The 23,259-nt window shown below is 41.2% G+C and overlaps 1 protein-coding gene across 3 annotated transcripts in view; it reads right to left on the bottom strand.

Moving 5' to 3' along the window:
* Window positions 1-23,259, bottom strand: part of DIS3L2 (DIS3 like 3'-5' exoribonuclease 2) — a 372,485-nt gene that overhangs the window by 115,111 nt on the left and 234,115 nt on the right. For 2 of the 3 annotated variants that reach the window (XM_003784860.3, XM_023510309.1), the window contains exon 10: window positions 17,617-17,696. In XM_003784860.3, the coding sequence (XP_003784908.1) occupies window positions 17,617-17,696 (80 nt within the window). Of the gene's footprint in view, window positions 1-15,029; window positions 15,267-17,616; window positions 17,697-23,259 lie in introns of those variants that run through there. The other variant, XM_023510310.1, reaches the window with a different exon arrangement.

The following is a 23,259-nucleotide window of genomic DNA, read 5'->3' on the forward strand; positions in this document are numbered from 1 at the left end:
TTTGAGACAGAGCCTCAAGCTGTCGCCCTGGGTAGAGTGCCATTGCATCACAGCTCACAGCAACCTCCAACTCCTGGGCTCAAGTGAGTGTCCTGCCTCTGCTTCCCAAGTAGCTGGGACCACAGGCACCCACTACAATGCCCAGCTATTTTTTTTGGTTGCAGCCATCACTGTTGTTTGGCAGCCCGGGCTGGATTCAAACCTGCCAGCTCATGTGTATGTAGCTGGCGCCTTAGCCGCTTGAGCCACAGGCGCCGAGCCTACATTTATATCTATGAGCCACATGGAATTTATTTTTATGTATAGTATAAAGGAGTGGTCAAAATCCGTTCCCCCCCTCCCATATGGGTATCCAATTGATCCAGTATAATTTATTGAGAAAAACATCTTTTCCTTACAACACTGCAGTTGACATCTTTGCTGAAAACCAGGTGATTGTCTGTATGTGAGTCTATTTCCTTATGTACATTTCTCTATTCTGTTCTTACCTTGACTTCTGACCAGCAACTAAACTTTTAAATTTCAGCATAATCCTTACTACAAATCCTTGTCAATTTTATATGAATAATAACTTTCATCAAGCACTTATTTTTGTCTGGCATAGTTCTAAGTGCCAGGGATTATCTCTTTTATACCTCCCAGTAATTCTTACTCTTGTTTTATAGATCAGGCAATGTTAAAGTAAAAACAGGTTAATTCCTTCCTCTGGACTGTGGTCCCATCTCATTTTGTTGTCACACCATTTATTTGCTTTTGTAGAAATGCATCAAAAGTATATGTAACTTTATGCTAATATCTTTAATGCTAGGTGGTGTTTTTGTACTAACAGGCATAAATGTAGCTTAGTTTGTATACTAGTAGTTTGGTACTGGAAGACACTGAGACAAAAATGAGACAAGAACTCAGCTCTCCTGCTCCTAGACCAGTGCTCTTTCTGGTATACCACAAGTGCCTCTCATCATGCAATGAGTGTGTTGGATTGATGAGACTTCTTAACTGGCTTCCAGGTTTACCTTGGTGCCAGATACTTGAGGATGCCTGACTGGTGGGTGCCAGATTATCTTGGCTTTAATGAAAAAGGAAACTGGAACCAATCAGCAGAGCTGGAAGCAGATGAACATGCAACAGTCCAAATTTGGTTTAACAAGGTGCACTGAGACATCCATGAAAAAAGAGAATTTCCGAAGCCCAGACCCCACAGAAATCAGGCTAGCAAGATTTGAATGGAACATAGGAATAAGACTTAGAGGGGTGGAGTTGTCTCTCCACTTAATCTTTCCACTTAGCTCCTGTGTCCTCAAAACAGGAACTCATTGGCAAGCATCCCAGAAGCCCACTTCCATGCCAGAGCCCTTGCATGACTATTTAGTTATTTGGATTTTTGAGTTAAGGTACAATCCAGTAAAAATGACCATACAACAGGGACAGTTAAAATTGTTCACTTACCAATGCCTCAGATGATTACAGAAGACTTACACTTCCTTATGAGCTGACAGATCTACAGACTTTTCCATGTCTTTTCACAGGTTCAGTATTAAGAGCCTTATACAAAGATAGGTTCATCAAGGGCTTGGGTCGCCTGGGATTTGCCTGAGGTTAGAATGCCCTCTGACATAAGAGACTACAAGAGGGAAAAAAAATCAGTGTTTCAAAATGGGGATTAGAAATGACTTCACATGGCAGAGGAATGTAGGAGGAATAGCAATCACAGTCCCAAGCATCATGAAGATGTCAGAGACCAAACCCAGAAATGTATCCAAGCAGAAAATTGCCCTAACGTGGAATTTTTCTTTTCCAAAATGAACTTTAGAGTGATCAAGGGTCCCCCCAACAAACAAAGTGCAGATTTTGTTAAATTAAATGGTGCACCTAGATCTCATTTTTAAGTTACATAAGGCATATGTCTCCAACAGCGAACATTAAACTTTCCTAATTGAGTCTGAGTTGCCTCTCACAGCAGTCTTCAATTTTTAGGGAGGGCATCACATTGAAACATAGTATTTAGGCTTAGCTCATTGAAGGGGGAGCATAAACCCAGAAGCTAAGAGAATATGGGGGGAGCTGAATCTGAGGGTTTAAACTAAGGTGTTCGGTATGAGATAAAGTTAATTGCAAAAGGTTAGGGAAGACTTGAAATAGAACAACTGCAAGATTAGTAGCTGGAAAGTTGAGAAACAGACAACTGCAGGACAGAACTGTTGAAAGGAGTGGTCCAGTACCAAGAGAACACTGTCAGGCTGATTCTTGAGGGCCAGAGGAGACTATAAAGGATATATGTAGATATACACATATTTGTCTCCTCTGGGCCTCATTTGAGGCAAGACAGGGGTGGAGCTTTAATAGGTTCACATATGGAAGGCTGCAGTGCTCTCCTTGGTTGAACTTGAAGTAAGGATGACGATAATGTCGATTTTCCCACCCAGTGACCTCAGAGATAAGAGCCTGGAACTCTATCTTCCCCTTGAACTAGGGGGGTTGTGAGGGCATTGAGTGTAAGGACTATACAGGAAAACACACTGTACAAAGCTGGGGAACATGGAGAGCATAATGTACCTGACAGTGTTGGGTGCTGAGTGGGTAGCCAGGGACTCTGCAGCTTATAACCAGATGTCCTGCTGCTGGAAGTGTGCAGCTCCACTCAGCCGGTGCAGTGCACTGACCAGGCAGTTCTCCTGTTGTGGCTTGCAGAGCAAAGTGTGGGAATACTGTAGTCTTCCTCAAAGAGAATGAACCCCTTCTAATGTTACTCTTCCTGGGAAGGGACAAGTTCTCAGACAGGAAACGCAAAATGTAGGAAGTAGGCCACGGTCTCTTTCTAGTACCTTTTAGGTCTAGATTTTTGAAGGGCAGATGTGGAGGTATGGGAACAGGTCAGGGCCAGGTGGGCCTGAATTTGGGAGCAGTGGAAAACAAGCCATTCCATGGTGCGGTGTGTTCTCCTCTGTTATTTTTCTTTTGCTACCCTCTAATCTTTAATGTATTCCTGTCTAAAAGTTACAGTCTAGTTTCAGTTGTGGTTGAGGCACTGAGCAAAGGATCAGTGTATCCTATGATCACGCTTAGACCAAAGTGGTAACAAGTACTGTCAACTCCTAAAGTCAGGAACAGAGGAAGTGGATGTCCAAGAGAAAATGTCCATACCTGCCCCACCTGGAATCCTTTATTGCCAACCCTTGGGAATTTAGGTTGCCTTTACTAGAGAAGACAGCTTCCATCCTAACAGTTCCTGTGGTACCGACCAATTTTCACAGTGGGTGGCTAGCATGTCAGCACAGAGCAAACAGCTATGTAGCTTCCAGGTGGTATGAATAAAGTAGGAGCAATAGAAACTCTTTAGTCTTTGGAAAAGAAACACAGTGTATTCTGTTTGGAAGGTAATGCTAGAGGTAAAACCAGCATGAAGAGATAGGTGACCTATACTCAGCTTTCAAGGCCTTGACAGGAGTCATAAGACCAAGCCCATTCTGATTTACACCATTCAGCTGGCCACTCACCTTCCAGGGCAGGTAACTCAATACTGCCAAACTTAATTTTTGTCAATCTGGCTTATGTGCAATGAGAATGTATTTAAAATTTCCATGGCCAGGCGTTGTGGCGGGCGCCTGTGGTCCCAGCTACTTGGGAGGCTGAGGCAAGAGACTCACTTGAGCCCAGGAGTTGGAGGTTGCTGTGAGCGTGATGCCAGGCTCCGTCTCAAAAAATAAATGAAATAAAATAAAATAAAATTTCCAAATGAAGCCGGGAGCAGGGGCTCAAGCCCATAATCTCAGCACTGTGGGAGGCTGAGGTGGGAGAATTGCTTGAGCTCAGAAGTTCAAGACTTGTCTGACTGTGAATGAGACCCCGACTCATTAAAAAAAGGAAAAACCCAGCCAGGCACTGGGGCAAGCACCTGTAATCGCAACAGCTTCCAGAGGCTGAGGCAGTAGGATGCCCACAGCCAGAGTCTAAGGTTGCAGTGAGCTATGATGCCACTGCAACTCTGCTAAGGGCATAGGGTGGGACTCTGTCTCAACAAAAGACTAAAAAGTAAAACTCCCAAATGTACTGACTCTTTTTGAAATTAAAAAAAAAATTATTTCTGATTTAATTGCCTTATAATCCAAAAACATGGTCTGCATAATATCAATGATTTTGTTGAAATATACCAAATAGGCTTAGCACCTATGGCTCAAGTGGCTAAGGCACCAGCCACATACACCTGAGCTGGTGGGTTCGAATCCAGCCTGGGCCCGCCAAACAACAATGATGGCTGCAACCAAAAAGTAGCTGGGTGTTGTGGCGGGCACCTGTGGTCCCAGCTACTTGGGAGGCAGAGGCAGGAGACTCGCTTGAGCCCAGGAGTTGGAGGTTGCTGTGAACTGTGACGCCATAGCACTCTACCCAGGGGGAAAGCTTGAGGCTCTGTCTCAAAAAAGAAAAAAAGAAAAAAAAGAAATATGCTGAATAGTTTAATACAAAGTTAACCTTTGTAAATGTTTTCTTTGTGCTAGATGACACTGTTTATCCACTAATTATGAGTACTGGTTACCAGAGCAAACCTGTTGCTGTTCAAATTTTCTATAGTTTCTAAATTTCTGGTTTAAACTATTATTTCCTGAGAAAGATATGTCAAATTAACCCACAATGAAGATGAATTTTTCAATTTGTCCTTGCATTTCTGTCAAGTGTTACTTTATACATTTTGAAGCTATATTATTTGGTAATACATGTATAGTAGCCCCTCCACAGTTAACCATAACCATCTCCTTACGTTGGCCTAATTTTCATAGATCAGACTTGCACCACATGTGTGTATCAGTACATTAGACTTAGTTTCTTATGTTGATCACTGTGGTATGTTGACAGTTTGTTACAATCTTTTGGGTGGTCAACTTACAGAAGTTCTATTATATATGCTTAGATTTATATTTTCCCAATAAATTGGTCCTTCTAATTCAGTGACTCTCTTCACAGTCAGTAATGTTTTCTACCTTAAACTCTATTTGTAAGACATTAATAAAAAAAATACACTACCTTTCTTTTGCTTAGTACAGTGCTGGTATGTCTTCTTACATCATTTTCCATTTAATCTTTCATGTCTTCACGTTTCAAGTATGTCTGTTTTGATTAGTCTGACCAATTTTTGCTTTTTAACTATAGAGTTAAATTTGTCACTACTAATTTTTTTGTCACTTTAACACATCTTTTGACAGAAATACAAGGACAAATTGAAAAATTCATCATCATTGTAGGTTAATTAATAGGCCTTTCTCAGGAAAAGATAGTTTAAACAGACTAGAAATTCAGAAACTACAGGAAATTTGAACAGCAACAGGTTTTTTATTTGTCCTCCTTTTTTTCTCAATATACTTTTCCCTTATGCCTTCTTTTAGATTGGGGTGTTTTGTTTATTTTTCTCAGTCCATCTGCCTCTCTCAATTAGTTTGGTATTATGCACTGTACTTCTATTATTATTATGTAAAGGATACTTGAAATGTTTATGGAATAAGAACTTAATAATTATATGATGTGAAAATAATGCAGAAGCTGAATATTAAGAAGCTTATGTCCATGTTTATATGTTTCAAATTGTTTCAAAGATAAATCTTAACATGCCAAAATATTTTTCAAACATTAATGGTTTTTGAAAAAGATCATTAGTTTGATAAATACTAGCACCCTGATACTAAAAGAATGAAAATGAGGTCTAATAGCTATGCTGACATTTCTTCATTACTTCTTAAGATTTCCATTTTGGCAGGGCCAAAAGTGGAAATAAGAACTTTTGTTATTTAAGTAAATGAGCCCTGTTTTTTTACCATGACAGGCATGAAAGGCATAGCAGAGACCAGTATCTTGTGTATTTCTTTTGAGGGCAAAGGGCACATCTACTTTATAGTTTTAATAGATATTTCCCATTTTTTGGCTTAGTATTTGTACTCACAGTACATGTTCACACAGTAAGTCATCTTATACCTTCCCCTTATCTCTAAACATTTGTGAAATTAATCTTTATAGCCTTGACTTTTATTTGTTAGATCAATCTTATCTTCACTTACTCCTGCAATGCTCTTTCTTTTTTTACGTAAATCTGAATTTTTGACCTATAGTATTTCCCTCTCCACTAAAGAACTTTTAATATATTTTTTACAAAGCAGGTCTACTGGCAACAAATTTCCTCAGTTTTGTTTGTCTGACAAAGTCATTTTTCTCTTTCTCTTTTAAAGGATAATTGTGCAGGGTACAGAAATCAAGGTCAATGGTTCTTTTTTCCGAACACTAAGTATTTCACTCTACTGTTTTAATTCTTACATCACTTCTGAGGAGACGCTGAGTATAATTCTTATCTTTGCTCCTCTTTAGGTAAGGTGTTATAAGTAAGTCTTAGCTAGTAAGACTACTTGCTAGCCAGAGGAAATATAACTAAAGGAAGAAACATTTTTTAATATCATAAACTTTTTTTTTTTTACGACATGTTAAGGTTCATTCAGGCAGTCAATTTTATCAGAAAATTAGCATTTAGTGAATTTGGAAATAACAAGGATACAGACAAGAGGGAGACAGAAAAATGACAAGACAAAATCAAGATACGAGTTGCTATGGATGGTTATAAGCATGAAAAGAGAAGGGAAAGCCACACAAGAGACCTATGCCAGAAAATAATGAGAAGAAATGAACTGTAGGCCAATTCACAGAGCTGGAGTAACAGACAATAGAATTCAGTGATCTTATGGGCATCACTGAGATTTAATAGATGGAATGAAAGACTTGAATGTAACAGGGGAAAGGAACGCCCAATTCCAAAGAAATAGACTTGTTTTAGGAGAAGTAGACTCAGCTCTATGTCAGGATATAAGACCATAGGCAACCCACAACCTTAAGGATAAAGCTTCAGTGGAAATAAAGGGACAAGTCAAGAAACAGAAGTGAAACACTGAAAGTATTCAACAGGTTGCTGAGTTGCATCTAACTAAAGCAAACATTTATTAAATGCAGGGTAGCGTACATGATACTCAGGATATAGAGATATCCAAGGAACGTCCTGCCCTTACGAAACAAGTAAAATGGGGAATTAAATCCAGAAGCAATGATGTTTATTACTATATCTGAGACATGAAGAAAACGTGCTGATAAAGTAGGAACAATTTATTCTGCCAGGAAGAAAGGAAAGCTCTGCAGAGGTTTATCTTGCTCTTGAAGGAGATTTCATCTGACACAGAAGTGGGCCAGGGAGGCCAGCAAAGGGGGAAGAGCAAGCAGAGTCTTAGAGGCAGGAACGAGTACAGTAGATAAGCAAAGCCTGGGGTGGCCAGACACAACTGTGTTTCTGCATGTGCGTGCATGTGTGCATGTGTGTGTGTGTGTGCGTGCACATGTGTGTGTGTGTTGAAAGGAGTGGCACTGGGAAGTGGTAAGGTGGGAGATGAGGCTGAGGATTAAACTTAAAGGGCTTTGGTAATAAAGCCATCCCTAAAAGTGTGAACCTAATCTATAGGGACAAGCAGATTTTCAAGCAGAAACAATGGAGGAAAAATAACTGGACAGCAAGGTGGAGGGCAGATGGTGAGAACGGAGGAAAATTATTAGAAAGGCCACAATAACAGTCCTGAAAGGGAAAGGAATCCAATGTAATTCCAGGATTACTTTTTAAAAAAACTTTAGTTGACCAGGTATAGGTGGTGCTTTTTATATAAGCAGGAGGCACAGAAGAACCAGGCTCAGAGGAAGCCTTGTCCTGCTACCCTTCAACTCGCCCTCCCAGCAAACCCCCAAATTTGGATCATTGCAACCTCTGCTCCCTCACCTTGGAGACTGAAAATTATTGGAAGAAAATCTTACCTGGTTTCTATTTCCTGACTTTGTAGAATTCAAACCCAGATATACTTGAGCAGTGCTTGCTGACAGGCTCCATCACTCCCTCTCCTAATATATCTCTGTGATATTATGGTACACACAGGTTTTCACCCATAGCTCTGGGATCGTAACTCCCATAGCCCTTGTCATAGTCTTTTATTATATAATGTTGGGTGCTTCAGGTCTCAGAAAAGCACACCTCTGTCTCTGACCTTCTATTGCCCTCCTTTCCTCTGCAGGACTCTTCCTTCCCTCTCCATAACAAAATTCTCTGACCTACCTTGTCTGATTGTGGGGTGGGGGGGGATATGATTTTATACTTGGAAAACCCCAGGGACTCAACCACAAAACTCTTAGAAGTGATCAAGGAATACAGTAGCATCTCAGGATACAAAATCAATACTCACAAATCACTAGCTTTTATATATACCAACAATACTCAAGCTGAAAAAACAGTCAAGGACTCTATTCCCTTTACAGTAGTGCCAAAAAAGATGAAATATTTGGGAATTTACCTAACAAAGGATGTGAAAGATCTCTATAAAGAAAATTATGAAACTCTGAGAAAAGAAATAGCTGAAGATGTTAACAAATGGAAAAACAAACCATGGTTATGGCTAGGAAGAATCAACATTGTTAAAATGTCCATATTACCCAAAGCAATATACAAATTTAATGCAATCCCTGTCAAAGTGCCATTGCCATACTTTAAAGATCTGGAATAAATAGTACTTCGTTTTATATGGAACCAGAAAAAACCTCAAATAGCCAAGACATTACTCAGAAATAAAAACAAATCTGGAGGAATCACCAGACTTCAATCTATACTATAAATCTATAGTTATCAAAACAGCATGGTACTGGCACAAAAACAGAGAGGTAGAGACCCTATTTTTGAAGGGGCTCTGCCCCACACCTGGGAGGAAAGATGATGCACAGAGAGGCCAAGAAGAAACTGACCAGACAGGACTTGTTGGGTTTCCCTCCTTGGTCTACCAGTGGGATATTAGATCATACCCCTTGATTGGACCACATTGCTACACAGTTGCCCATATTTTCAGTTATGCCTATCCAGTGAAGTCTCCATAAAAGGCCCAAGAGGAAGGGGTCTAGGGAGCTTTTGGAGCACCAAACATGAGGAGGTTCCTGGAGGACAGAGTTCTGGGAGGGCATGGAAGCTCTGCGCCCCTCCCCCATACTTCACCCCATACACCCCTTTATCTGTATCCTTTGTAACATCCTTTATAGTAATCTGATAAACTTACATATTTCTTAAGAGTTCTGTGAGCTGCTTTAGCAAATTAATGGAACCTAAGGACGGGGCCATGGGATTCCTGATTTATAGCTGGTCAGTCAGAAGCAGGTAAAACAACCTGAGGTTGAGGCTGGCATTGGAAATGGGGTGCAGTCTTGTGGGACTGAGCCCTCCATCTGTGGGATATGATGCTACCTGCAGTAGGTCATGTCAGATTCAGATTGGGGATACCCAGTTGGAATATGCTGTAAAACTGACTGTCAGCTTAGTGTATGGGAAAAAAAAAAAACAAAAACGCCTGTTTGCTTACAGAGGTTTTGTGTTCATGGTTGTGGAGTGAAAGCAGAGGAAAAGCAGTTTTCTTGGCATTTCCACTCACTCTACCCCTTTCGTTATATCCTAGCAGCAGGGACCCACTCCCTACGCCTTGCCTCCCTGTCTCAAAAGAAGAGGTGCTTATCTTCCGTGCCTTGGTTTCACTTTTGACCTATGCTCAGATTCATGCATAGGTCTCTTCTTAGAGACCTTGCAAAACAATCAACTCCTCTCATTCCTTTATTTTCAACTTCTCCGTCTCTTGTCATCTCCTATCTCATGATATAGAAACATGTCAAATCTCCTTCATCTTAAAAATAAAGAAAAAGCCACCTCTAACTCTACCCTCCCTAACCCTCCTTTCACAGTCCAGCTTCTTAGAAATGGCTACATATGTGGTTTCCACTTCCTGACTTTCTATCCTCTCCTCCACCAACTGCAGTCTGGTTTCCCCTTCCCCAAGTCAATGACAGTGGTTTCACCAAGGTCCAGTTGCCAAAGCCAAAGTACTTATTACTGTCCTCTTTGACCTTTCTCTTCAGTCATTATGACTAGTCACCATTTCACCTGCTCTGCCTCCAATCTCCTGGTCTCACCTTCTTGGGTGAGCGGCTCAGTTGGGCTGCTCAATCTCCAATCTGGGGGCATGTGTCCGAGGATTCTGGCATGGGTGTATCTCTCAGTCTGTGACTTCTTCCTAGGTTATGTCTCCTGGATCCATGCACTGATGACTCCTAAACCTCATCTCTACCCTGACCTTTTACTTGTCCCCTTGTTATTTCTACCTGGATGTCTCTCAGGTATTGCAAACTCAACATATCCTTATCTGAACTTCCTGTCTTTCCCATTAAAACCAGTTCTCCTCAGTATTTCCTATTTAATGGCATACTCTCTACTCAGTGCTCAAGCCAGAAACCCAGATGTCATTCTAGATTCTTCCTGTCTTCCAATATCTGGAACTTGTTTTACTCAGTCATTCATTCAACATTTCATGTGTTGCCAACTATGTAACAAGCCTCTGGGCACTGAAGATTCAAAAGTGAACAAAATGTCCTTGCTCTCATGAAGCTCACCATCCAATGGGGGCAGAACCACTACATACCCCTGAAAGAAAATCAAGAATGGGGAGAGGCAGAGAAGTTTGTGGTGACAGCAAGGTCAGAAGGGCCTCTGTGAGATTACATTGGAGCAGGGATCCCAGAGCAGCAAGGGATCCGGGAGAAGGCAATTGAAACAGAGAATGGCATGTGTAGACACGCTGAGGCGAGAGCAGCCTGGCATGTTTGATAGACAAGGCAGACACATGTGGCTAGAGGAGAGTGGACAAGAGAGGGACTGGGCAGGGTGGGGATAGAGGGGTAAACACGATAGCAGCAGATTATATAAGGACCCTAGGTTTTTATCCTCAGTAGGACAGGAACCCTTGGAGGATGTGGAGCAGGGTTATCATCTGGTCAGATCTCAATCAATAAGGGCTGCCGTGGCTTCGGTACGCAGGAAGAAAAGGACAAACCCATGAGACCAGTTAAGAGGCTCTTGTAGCTGTCCCAACTCCAACTCTTGCCTTGATCTTCTCTCCTGGCTACTGTCTTTCTTCTGTTCTGGCTCTGTGCCTCTGCCTTTGTCGGGGCACTTGATTCCTACGTAGATCATTTTAACCCCACCATTCCCATCTAGTCTCCTCACTGCTGCCACAGTGATCTCTCCAACCTGCAAGTTGGATCCTGATTCCCTCCTGCTTAAATCACTCTGCTTATTGTCACACTCTGAATCCAGCTCCCACTCCTTAACAGAGCCTGTGAGCACCTTCCTGACTTACCGCACAGCTCCTGCCTTCAGCATGCTTCAGCCACGTTGTCTTTTTCATCCCTTCCAGGGCCAAAGTCCTTCTTCCTTTAGACTGTCCTTTCCCCCTACTCTTTGTGCAGCCCCAGCCTACTCCCACGTCTAAATAATGGGTCATTCTGACATTTACTTGTTTTAATGTTAGCTGATGTGAAACTGGAAGAAAATAGGAAGCTTGTCTAGCTTTACCAATGCATACTTAGCGCAAAGCACATTGCTTGGTCCTCAATATATATTTCTTGAATAAAATGAATGATGTTCCTCAACCTCAAATGCTGCCTTCTGCATAACATCTAAACTTTCCAGTAGGGCCTACAAAGGAATTCACGATCTCATTCTGCTTTATTTATAATTGCCACCCCACTTGAAATTCATGTGCCAGACATGCTGAGCTCTCTATAGTCCCCTCCAAAACCTCACACCCTGTCATCCCAGAGACTTCTCTCCCCTTGTCCTAGGAAACCTTTTCCCTCATGAATGCCTGCAAACACCAGCAAAAATTCACTGACTGACACTGGAGCCAGGCATGGTGCTCAAGGCTGGGATCTGGTGAGAAAATAGCCAACAGCATGTTTGGCATTGATGAGTAGTGGAGGAAAAAAACAGAGAAAGTGGATAGGAGCTGGGAGGGGTGGAATTAGAGGCAGAATAGCTAGGAGCCACCTTACAGATAAAGCAACTAAATGAATGTTAATGGAAGTGAGAGATCAGGCCTGCAGCTTTCCCCAGAAAGGGCATTCCAGGCACAGGGAATAGCAAGTGCAAAGGCTCAAGCGCACAGAAGCCCAAAAGGCTGTACAGTGCAAGATAAGTGAAATAGGCTCCTGGAGAAAAGAAGCCCACAATTTAGAACCAAGAGCAAGTAGGGCCCTTGAAGTCCAAGGAAGAGAGAACCTCACAAGTAAGAGGATACAAAAGAATGGAAGTTTGGGAACTGCCTTTAGGCACAAACTGTTTCAGTGAACTTTCTGAAGCTACATTGCCAATGAAATAAGCAGTAAATGGAAAGTGAGAAGGCAGCGACAGCACACACAGACTAGTCCTTCAAGGTGTCCTTGTGGATGACAGTGGACATTGCTGAGCTATGGCAGGGTTGAGGGAAGGCTTTCCAGGATGAGAGAAAAGAGGAGGAAACAGAGCAAAGGGAAATTTAAAGGGGGTGGAGTGAATGGGGGTGGGGAGTAAGGGCTTCCCAGAGGTGAGAACAGAGCCCAGGAGGAGCATGTGGCCTGACAACTGACATGCAGGAGTCTTTTCAGTCTGAAACTCCTGGACACTCACATCCTCCTTTCCTTCCCAGCAGCAGGTCTAAAGAGTTTCTCAGCCCTTTGGCTTTTTTTTTCATTTGAGAAACAGTCTCACTCTATTGCCCCAGGCTAGAGTGGCATGGCCTCATAGCTCCCAACAACCTCAAACTCCTGGCTTCAAGCGATCCTCTAGCCCCAGCCTCCCAAGTGGCTGGGATTACAGATACCCACCATGACCCCAGCTAATTTTTCTGTTTTTAGTAGAGCTGAGCTCAAGCAATCTTCCCAGCTTGGCCTCCCAGAGTGCTAGGATTTACAGGCATGAGCCACCCCACCTAATCCAGCCATTTGGTTTTAAATCTACTATCAGCCAGCCCATTCCATCTCTTAGGTTCTCTAGTCTAAGCCTGGCATGAAGAGGACATAATTTCTCCAGCTCCTACTTCTTCACTGCCTCCAAAGTTGATCAATCATGACTCTCAGCAGGTAACAAACATAACCACTTGGGGAAGTAATAGATTTCAGGAATTCTATGAAATCCTTACAGGTACTGTGCCTGTTCCCTTACTTCTATGGTGTTCCTGGAAAGAGCTGCCTGGTTGACCCCCCTCAGGAAGGGAAAGCCAGGAGGGTCACCAGTAAACCCAGAGGGAAGACTGTGCCTCCTTGAGTACAGTAGCTAATTTGCATTTCTGAGGTCCTGCAGGCCGGACGGACATCCACTCACCTGATCATCTTCCAATATTCAGACAGTGGGACACAAACCTTTCTGCTTTGAGTCAGTTGGCTCCATGCTGTAAGGATGGGAAATGTGAGTAGATGGTAGAGCAGAGGGTTTTGATTTCATGGTTCAGAGATGAGAGTGGCAAGGAGGAGAGACAGATACAAGAGATGCGACCATTGGTATCCAGCCCAGGCATTCCATCAAGACCTCTGCTAAATTGTGGTTAAGGTATATATTCCAATTTCCAGAAAGCCTCAAGGATGAGTAGATTTATTTATTTCTTCTCATTCATTCATTTATTTATTCATTAGTTTTTCTCTAGTGGTTTCTGGTATATTCACAAAGTTGTGCAACGATTAACTATCTAATTCCAAAACATTTTCATTGCCCCTAAAAGAAACCCAAACCCATCAGCAGTCATTCCCATTCCCTTTCATTCATTTCTAAGGCCTAGCTCTGATAACCCTGCCATGTTCAATGGCAGAATGAACATTAGAGAATAAAAAATTAGAGAAGTAAGATGCTAAAGAAGTGAACTTCAATCTCTCATAGGATCTTCTGGGAGGCTGAATCAACTAAAAGCTGAATAAAGGTCCTAACTTGTCTGGGTGACAGTTTCCTCTCAGAGAGTAGGGCAAAGCAATTGAACAGAATGGCTATTACTCTGGACCAATTCTGCCCAATAAAGAGGAACTGGGTAGGAGAGAGCCACCCACCCCTGACAGCCAGGAAGGCAAAGTAGACATATGCAGCCATGTACCCCAGATTTCACAACAGCAGCAGTGACTGTGTGACATGGGAAATGAACTCACATCTATCTCATAAGCCAAAGGGCACAGCATAATATTTAAGATTCTTAGCTGTGAAGCTCTAACTCAGAAGATATATAATGACTGTTATGTATCTTAGGGGTTGTCAAATGACCACTAGATTTATTCTGGAAGTCCCACAGAGGCATAAATGGGACTAATAGGTGGAAGATCACAGGAAGACAGCAGTATTTTAGATCATTACAGGGGAGGATTTCCTAATCGTCATGCAATCTTAAGGCAGAATGGCTTGCCTTTAAGGTAGAAAGTTCAAATACAATCTGGATATTCAATAAATGGATGCTGTAGAGATAATTCAAAAAACAGAGGGTGATCTGACAACTGTGGCATTCCCACACTTGAGTGGTGAGGTCAGCTGTGAGGTGTGTTGCAAGTGATCTGTTACAATAATAAAACACTGAAGTATGTGATTTACTGTCTTTAGATTCTGGGTTATCATTACAACATCGCTCTTATTCACTTGCTTTTATAATTAAATACATTCTTGAGGGAAGGCAGAAAACTCCATACTTATGGGTAATGCTCACAGGAGTGTTCTCCTCATGTGCATTTATGGGCTAAAAAAGGTGGAGAATTACCAGGTTGGAAGACTGGTAGAATCTCTTCCTAAACTGAGATTCCTTAAGGTTGAGTGGCACTCCTCTACCTCAGCCTTCAACCTAATTATGATCTACTGATGAACAAGAGGAATTGATCATCTGTGCCTCTAACCTGATAGGAGATATTGGTAACAAGTCCTGGGAGTGTATCTGTACCCTACAAAAAGGAACAGTGAGGACTAGATATGTTACATCTGTTAGTGTATTTTACTTTTCATAGAATAGTCATTCAGATGATTTCAATAGAACTTAAACTTTTACATTTTCTTTAAATACAAATGGCCACAGATGGTATTATATAAATCTTTCCTGAAAACATTATTTGCTTTTTGAAACATTAAGCATTTTTCCTCTAAGCAAAAACTGACATGAACTGGTAACTAACTGAACTTGAACTTAGCCCCCTCACCTCAACTCAAACTGGAACTTGGGGAACTGACTTTCCCTTTTCATCTCCCTGGATAAATGGCCCTGGCAGAAACTGCTGTCACAAAGGCCAAATGTAGAAGTATCACCATAAAAACGCTTGACTGACCAATTCAGGCCTTTTCAGAGTCTTCCCTGAGTCCTTTTCCACGTCCTTTTTCTGCTGCTCTGCCAAGCTGCCCCACTGGACTGCAAGAAAAACCAAGCAGATGAAAGGTGTCTGATCACCTGGTGCAGTGAGCTACTAAGCAGCCTGTGATTTCTGGCACCTCATAACTTTCCCTTATTACAAGGTTTTTTTTTCATTATAAAACTATTATTACTATATTATAAAAGTCTGGAAACTAGAGAAAAGAGAAAAATCACTTAATGATCCCATCATCCTAATAAAATCACCACTTGCATTTTAGTGCACTGCTTATCCTGCAGGGACGTCTTTGTATATAGCTGTACATGTGTGGACTACACCTATATAACTTATTTATACCCCACCTCTTCTAGAAAGGATTTGTAGCAACTTCATAAATACATACCATCAGACAGACAAGTCCATGTTGGTATACTCAGTACTTTACTCCAAACCAGCTTGACCTCCTGACTTCCCCATTTCTAACTTGTGGGTCCATCTCCTGTTATCCAGCTTGAACCCCTGTCACCATCTTGGACTCCTCTCCCTCAATCCCAGTATCCGTTTCCATAGATTCTTTGGTCACTATTCCTTTCTCTTTCTGTCCTTCCCACCCCACCCCCACTAATCAGCCACCACCTCCAGTCCAGGTCCTTATTTCTAAAATGTTGCAATGTGCCTCAGACTCCGCTTACACTAATTTTCCTTCACCTTGGACTGCTAAATTATTTTCCTCATTTTGAGTGTTCTGATGCATGCTATCTACATGGCTTTTCATTATCTACCAAATAAAGAACATTATTTGGCTTAAAAATCTGTCCCCAATCTATCTTTCCTGGTATATTTTTGACCATTTCCTCTATGAAATCTCTGCTGGTACCCTTGTACCCTGAGTGTGAAACCCTAGTGTTCAGAGCGAGTACCTGCTACAAGTGCCTGCTCCCTGGTGTCCCTGCAAGGAGAGGCCTTGGAGAGGCCAGCCAAGATAAAGAAATAGGTACTAAACTTATCCTATGACATTAACAACTATAAAACTAGACAAAAATAAGTCAAACATTGTTTCAAAGTATCAGATGCTTAACATCAGAGCTGTGAACCTTGGAGGGAAGGGAAACATGAAAAGTGAGGCCCACAGTCACCTGTTTTTCAGCCTGTGGGCATTTTTCACACTAGAGCTCAGAGAAGTGGCAACTACACAGAGAACAGGTAAGTCCAACCCTCTGCACGCAGCAGAGATTGCTGAGAATGTAAGAAACCAAGCCACTACCTGCTTTTTAAAGCAGGCTCCTTCAATTTTGGATTTTAAAAATACATAATTTTCTAAAATTTCCACGGGCTCTTTTCTCTCATTATGCTTTATCTTCCTTTTTGTTGTCTTTAGGTAAAAATAATGAGCAATCCTGCCTACAGTTTCAAGGAGGGCTCCCACTATAAGGAGATAAAAATATTTTTAGCAATGTCTTCTGTTGCTCAGCTTCTAGCTACCACACTTCACTTCCTACTATAGGAGAGAAGAGATTCTCCACTGAGCCCACATACAGTTTTGTGTTCATGAGAGATATGGATATCTCTGCAATGTTTTAAAAGACCAGGTGGCAGAATGAAACTTCAAGGGCAAACCATCAAAGGCCATGTGAGTACCCAGGCCATCTTTGAGAATGATCAAAGCCAAAGTAGTCCCCTAGACACCCCTTTAGAGAGGGATGAGAAGTGGCTGAAGACCATAAGCAGCAGGTCTGGAGGTATCAGGAGCAGGCGGTTAGTGCTTACTCTTCCCACATCCTATGCTCCTTGCCTTTGAGTGTAAACTGCTACTTTCTCTTTCTCCTATAACTTCCAAAGACCACTGGCCTCTATCCCACTTTCTTGCTTAGCAACATCCTACAATTTGCCAGACAGATGAACATCTGGGAGCAGCCCAGCCTTCTAGTTCAGGCCTGCAGAGGTGTTTCTCAGGGTAGGTGTTCCTGCCATCCCCTGTAGGGAATGCCTTTGAAGAGTACCCTTCAGACACCTCATGTGGTGCCAGATTCAGGTAGAAAATCCTATGTCTCTCTTACCCAGAGCCCTTGAGAGCTTTCCTTCTATAATACCTCATATCCAAACTAGGACTAACTGAAGGGCCAAGGTCTAGAATTAGTTCCCCTGCCCTCACTGTTGCCTCTTCTGAGGTCCAAGAAGGGTCTGGGTGAGAGGACATTTCTCACTGTCTCCCTCACTGAAGTCATGACAAGAACACAATGTTAAGGTCATACATACAACTGTGTTGGCTCAGGGGCCTCTGCAAAGCCAGGCACAAAGCAAACCCAGCCTTATCCATTATGCTACCTGGGGAACACAAGGTTGCCAGGCAGACCACATGAGTAGGCAGACTGCCTGCTACCCAGAACAATATAGAAATTTCTACCCTACCATCAGCAAGTGGCTTGCAGGAGAGGGCATCATCAAGGTCTCGAGCAGTTGATGGGTCAATGGTGAAGACACAGTATTGCCTAGGAAAGAGTTAAGATATAATTAGCAAGGCCACAAACAATTTTATTCCACGACACTACTATTTACAGGGAAGTGAACAGTAACTTCTATAAATCTCTGGGAATGGGACCTTTAGTATAATGTGAGACTGGGGAGAGACAAATGGGTGGCTTTCTTTTCCTCCCCATGAATTGGCACCTACTTCTCCCTGACCCAGAGCAAGGGAGAGCAGGTGTGAGCAGGGAGAGGTGAGGCTTCTTCTAGGAATGAGGCCTCCTGAGAAGAGTTATCTAGCAAGAGGGGCCAATCCTTTCAGTAAATTATTTTTCCATGGTCAGTTACTAATATTCTGTCCCTACCTTCTCCAGCGGCTAATAGGAACCTGTACTTCAAAGGTCTATATGATAATTTACTGCTCCTTTCTCTACCTTGAAAAAATGAGATACGTCAAAGAATAAGTCACCTGACTTAAGACATGGGGATGGGACCCAAAAATAAGTTCTGCAAAAAAACTTTGGGCTGTATAGTTATCTATAATACAATTCTACTTGGAAATAGTCCAAATCACAGTTTATTCCCATAGAATAATCATATAATTTCCCCAAATTCCCATTATCAAGTACACCCTGTGCCCATCTGCCTTCACATAGTATCTATCCCCTTGTACATCTCCCTCTTAATCTGTGAAGCCCTAGGACATTCTCTTTTGTTGCACAGTTTCATGTACAGCATGCCCCATGCCACCCACCTATTTCTACTACATAAACACCTAAAGATTTGAGGAGCAGCTAGCTGTCCATGGTTTCCCACGCCTCCTCTCTTTCCTGCCCAGGTACCAGCCTAGAGAGTGGGGTATTCCACACCAACTACCTTCTGCCCCTGAACTGTGCTCACTATTCCCATCAAACTCTTCCCAAATTCTTCCTCCATTTCCTCCATCAGTGTTAGTGCATTGCCACCATTTATTTCCCCAGCTCCTCCCAGCTCATTGACACTGATGATGGTGGCCTTCCTGGTACTCACCCCAATCAGGAAGGGTTTGTTCTTAAAAGAGTTTATTCCTGGAGTTGCTTCTCTGATCAAAACTTCCCCCAAGCCCTACTCTGGCACAGGCTTGCCATGCTCTCAGGGCCGTTCTTTATCTGACTCTTGACTATACACTTCTCTTACTCTTACGGGCCCTCAACACTGATCCCCCACACTGATCATCCCACCAATATTAACACCTCGATTCTAAGATAGTCTTCAGTTTTAAGACATGCCATCAATTCAACAATAACTTTCTGCAGCAACAAAACCCACACCACATTAAATCTATGTCTTAATTTTAATGTACTTCAGGACTCCAGAAATGTCAATTTTTTTAAAGTAATGGCAAATGGCAAATGGATAATTAAACTATGGGACATCCCCATGAAACAGAACTTAGCATCACAAATGATGATTCATACATGCCAACAGCTTGAATGAATCTCAAAGGTAGTATTCTAAGTGAAAAAAGTCATTCTCAAAAATTTACATACTATATGATTCTACTTACATGACAGTTTCATAAAAACAAAACTATAGGGACAGAGAGATCAGTGGTTGGCAGAGGCTGGCAAAGGGGTGCTTATACAGAAAGGATGGAACTTTTCTGACTTTAATTGTGGTTACACAAATCTTTATTTTAAAATTCATAGAAATATATACCAAAGAAAGGTCCACTTTGCTGTGTGAATCAAGAAAAGTAAAGAATATATTCTAAATGTATAGGGTTGATCAACAGGTGCTAGAATTACAGATTTTTTCTCTTTACTGTATACTTTTTCATATTTTAAAAAATTTTCCCTGCAATTAAGTTGTTTTTTTTTTTTTGTAAATGGAAAAAATTAACACTATCTGACAGGTGTGTCGAACCCATGGCCTGTGGGCTGCCTTGGATTATGAGGACTGTTTTGCTTGTCTGTGGTGGCAGATATCACAAAAATTATGCATGGACCTTTTTTTTTTTTTTTTCACTCATCAGCTTTCGTTAGTATTTGTGTATTTAATGTGTGGTCCAAGACAACTCTTCTTCCAAAGTGGCACGGAGAAGCCAAAAGGTTGGATACTCCTGCAAGTGTAGTCTTCCTCAATCCCAAAACAACTGTCCAACAGATTCTGCTTATTTGTATGTTTAGCTACTTTGTGACATTTGTTTACACTCCTCTTGTTTAATATAACCAATGGCTTTAAAATTAAGAATCTGGTAAAACTGTATCCTTACTGGTTACACTAAGAAAAGGGGGCAGGAAAGGTGGGTGCCACTCAGATGGAAGGAATAAGAGCATCTATTCCCAGAAAGAGTGGTTAATCAGAAGCCTCTCCCTCACCCCCCCACTGCTGAATGTTTTGAGGATAGTCACACAGAGTATGAGAAACACAAAGGTTGAAGTCCTAGGAAATACAGTAATAATTTCTGTTCCACCACATAAAAGAGACTGTAAGCAGGAATGACAAAGGAAAAGGGCCATACCAATGCTTCCTGAAAGCTCTGCAGTGCCTTGAACAGAGGCTGCAACTCAGAGGAGCCTGCTGAGTGAGTCAATGAATGGGAACAGGAAGAGCCAGGGTGGTGAAATTAATCCTGACACCAGAGCAATGAGCAGTAACTGGTGAAAATCTTGAATCTGGCTCACAAGGTAAAGAAGGAACTGTCTGCTCCATGCTCCTTTTTGTGTCCCCCATAAAACCTACCCAGATGTTTTATATACACTGAGCACTCAATAAAAAAACACTTGTGTAACAGAAACTGAGACTGAAGTGTCAGATATGGTAATGGGAATGTTTTGATTTTTCTCTCATCATAATGATATTATAAGAACCTAAAAGACTGTCTCCCTAGTCAAAATCAAAAAGAACTCTGTTAGCTTGGGGTTGGGGGAGCCATGGTTGATTAGTTTACTTGGAGGGTTGACAAGGAAGATATCTGTATGTATTTTCTTAAAATTAAATGTCTCTGGGTGCTGTAAGACTTTCACTTCCCTAGATACAGTGAATGAATGGTAATGCCCATTAAGACATTCCCAGCTGAAGGCTGATATAACTGTATGTGACAGAGGAAGGCTTTGATTACTAGTTTGTAAACATCTTTTTTGAGAGGAACCACAATTATTTTCTGAGGAAAATCCTAGACTACCCTCTAAGGACTCACACCAAATCTCTACTACCTATTTAAATCTACTCTTAAACCAGAAACATAAAAGTCCAAATTAAAACTGAACTCTGAGTAATGGTAGTCAGAAAGACTTACTTGCTAGAATCCTTTCATAATCAGAACACTTAAGAAAATGGGTATAGAGGGGATATTTCTTAAACTGATAGAGGCCATCTACAGCAAACCCACAGCCAATATCATATTGAATGGAGTTAAATTGAAATCATTTCTACTCAGTTCAGGAAGCAGGCAAGGTTGCCCATTGTCTTCACTGCTTTTTAACATTGTAATAGAAGTCTTAGCCATTGCTTAGGCAAGAAAAGGCGATCAAGGATATCCACATAGGGTGAGAAGAGATCAAATGTTCACTCTTCCCAGATGATATGATTGTATATCTGGAAGACATCAGGGATTCGACTACAAAACTCTTAGAAGTGATCAAGGAATAAAGCAGCATCTCAGGTTACAAATCAACACTTATAAATCTGTAGCCTTAATATATACCAACAATAGTCAAGCTGAAAAAACAGTCAAGGACTCTACTCTGTTCACAGCAATGCCAAAGAAGATGAAATATTTGGGAGTTTACCTAACAAAGGATGTGAAAGATCTCTATAAAGAGAACTGTGAAACTCTAAGAAAAGAAATGCTGAAGATGTTCACAAATGGAAAAACATACCATGCTCATGGCTGGGAAAAATCAACATTGTTAAAATGTCCATACTACCCAAAGCAATATACAATTTTAATGCAATCCCTATTAAAGCTCCACTGTCATACTTTAAAGATCTAGAAAAAATAATACTTCATTTTATATGGAATCAGAAAAAACCTTGAATAGCCAAGACATTACTCAGAAATTTTTTAAAAAGCAGGAGGAACCATGCTACCAGACCTCAGACTATACTATAAATCAATAGTGATCAAAACAGCATGGTACTGGCATAAAAACAGAGAGGTAGATGTATGGAACAGAATAGCGACCCAAGAGATGAACCCAACTACTTATCGTTATTTGATCTTTGACAAGCTAATTAAAAATATTCAATGGGGAAAAGATTCCCTATTTAACAAATGGTGCTGGATGAACTGGCTGGTGACCTATAGAAGACTGAAACTAGACCCACACCTCTCACCATTAACTAAGTTAAGACTCTCACTGGATTAAAAATTTAAACTTAACGCATGAAACTATAAAAATACTAGAAGAAAGTATAGGGAAAACACTTGAAGAAATCGGCCTGGGCGAATATTTTATGAGGAGGATCCCTTGGGCAATTGAAGCAACACCAAAAATACACTACTGGGACCTGATCAAACTAAAAAGCTTCTGCACTAACAAGAACACAGTAAGTAAAGCAAGCAGATAGTCCTCAGAATGGGAGAAGATATTTGCAGGTTATGTCTCCAACAAAGGTTTAATAACTAGTATCCACAAAGAACTCAAATGTATTAGCAAGAAAAGAACAAGTGATCCCATCTCAGAGTGGGCAAGGGACTTAAAGAGAAACTTCTCTGAAGAAGACAGGCGCATGGCCTATAGACACATAAAAAAATGCTCATCATCCTTAATCATCAGAGAAATGCAAATCAAAACTACTTTGAGATATCATCTAACTCCAGTAAGATTAGCACGTATCACAAAATCCCAAAACCAGAGATGTGGAGAAAAGGAAACACTTTTATACTGCTGGTGGGAATGCAAACTAATACACTCCTTTTGGAAAGATGTTTGGAGAACCCTTAGGGATCTAAAAATAGACCTGCCATTTGATCCTATAATTCCTCTACTAGATATATATCCAGAAGACCAAAAATCACATTATAATAAAGATATATGTACCAGAATGTTTACTGCAGCCCAATTCATAATTGCTAAATCATGGAAGAAGCCCAAGTGCCCATCGACCCATGAATGGATTAATAAATTGTGGTATATGTACACCATGGAATACTACGCAGCCTTAAAGAAAGATGGAGACTTTACCTCTTTTATGTTTACATGGATGGAAGTGGAACATATTCTTCTTAGCAAAGTATCTTAAGAATGGAAGAAAAAGTATCCAATGTACTCAGCCCTATTATGAAACCAATTTATAGCTTTCATATGAAAGCTATAACCCAATTATAGCCCAAGAATATGGGGAAAGGGGAGATGGAGGGAAGGTGAGGAAGGGTGGAGGGAGGGTAATTGGTGGGACCACATCTATGGTGCATCTTACAAGGCTACATGTGAAATTTACTAAATGTAGACTATAAATGTATTAACACAATAACTAAGAGGGTATTCATACCATGAAGACTATGTTAACCAGTTTGATGAAAATATTTCAGATTGTATATAAAACCAGAACATTGTACCCATGGTTGCATTAATGTACACAGCTTTGATTCAATAAAAAAAA

This window comes from Otolemur garnettii, unplaced genomic scaffold (genome assembly GCF_000181295.1).
Source record: "Otolemur garnettii isolate 467f Iridium unplaced genomic scaffold, OtoGar3 scaffold00013, whole genome shotgun sequence".
Lineage (NCBI taxonomy): Eukaryota > Metazoa > Chordata > Mammalia > Primates > Galagidae > Otolemur > Otolemur garnettii.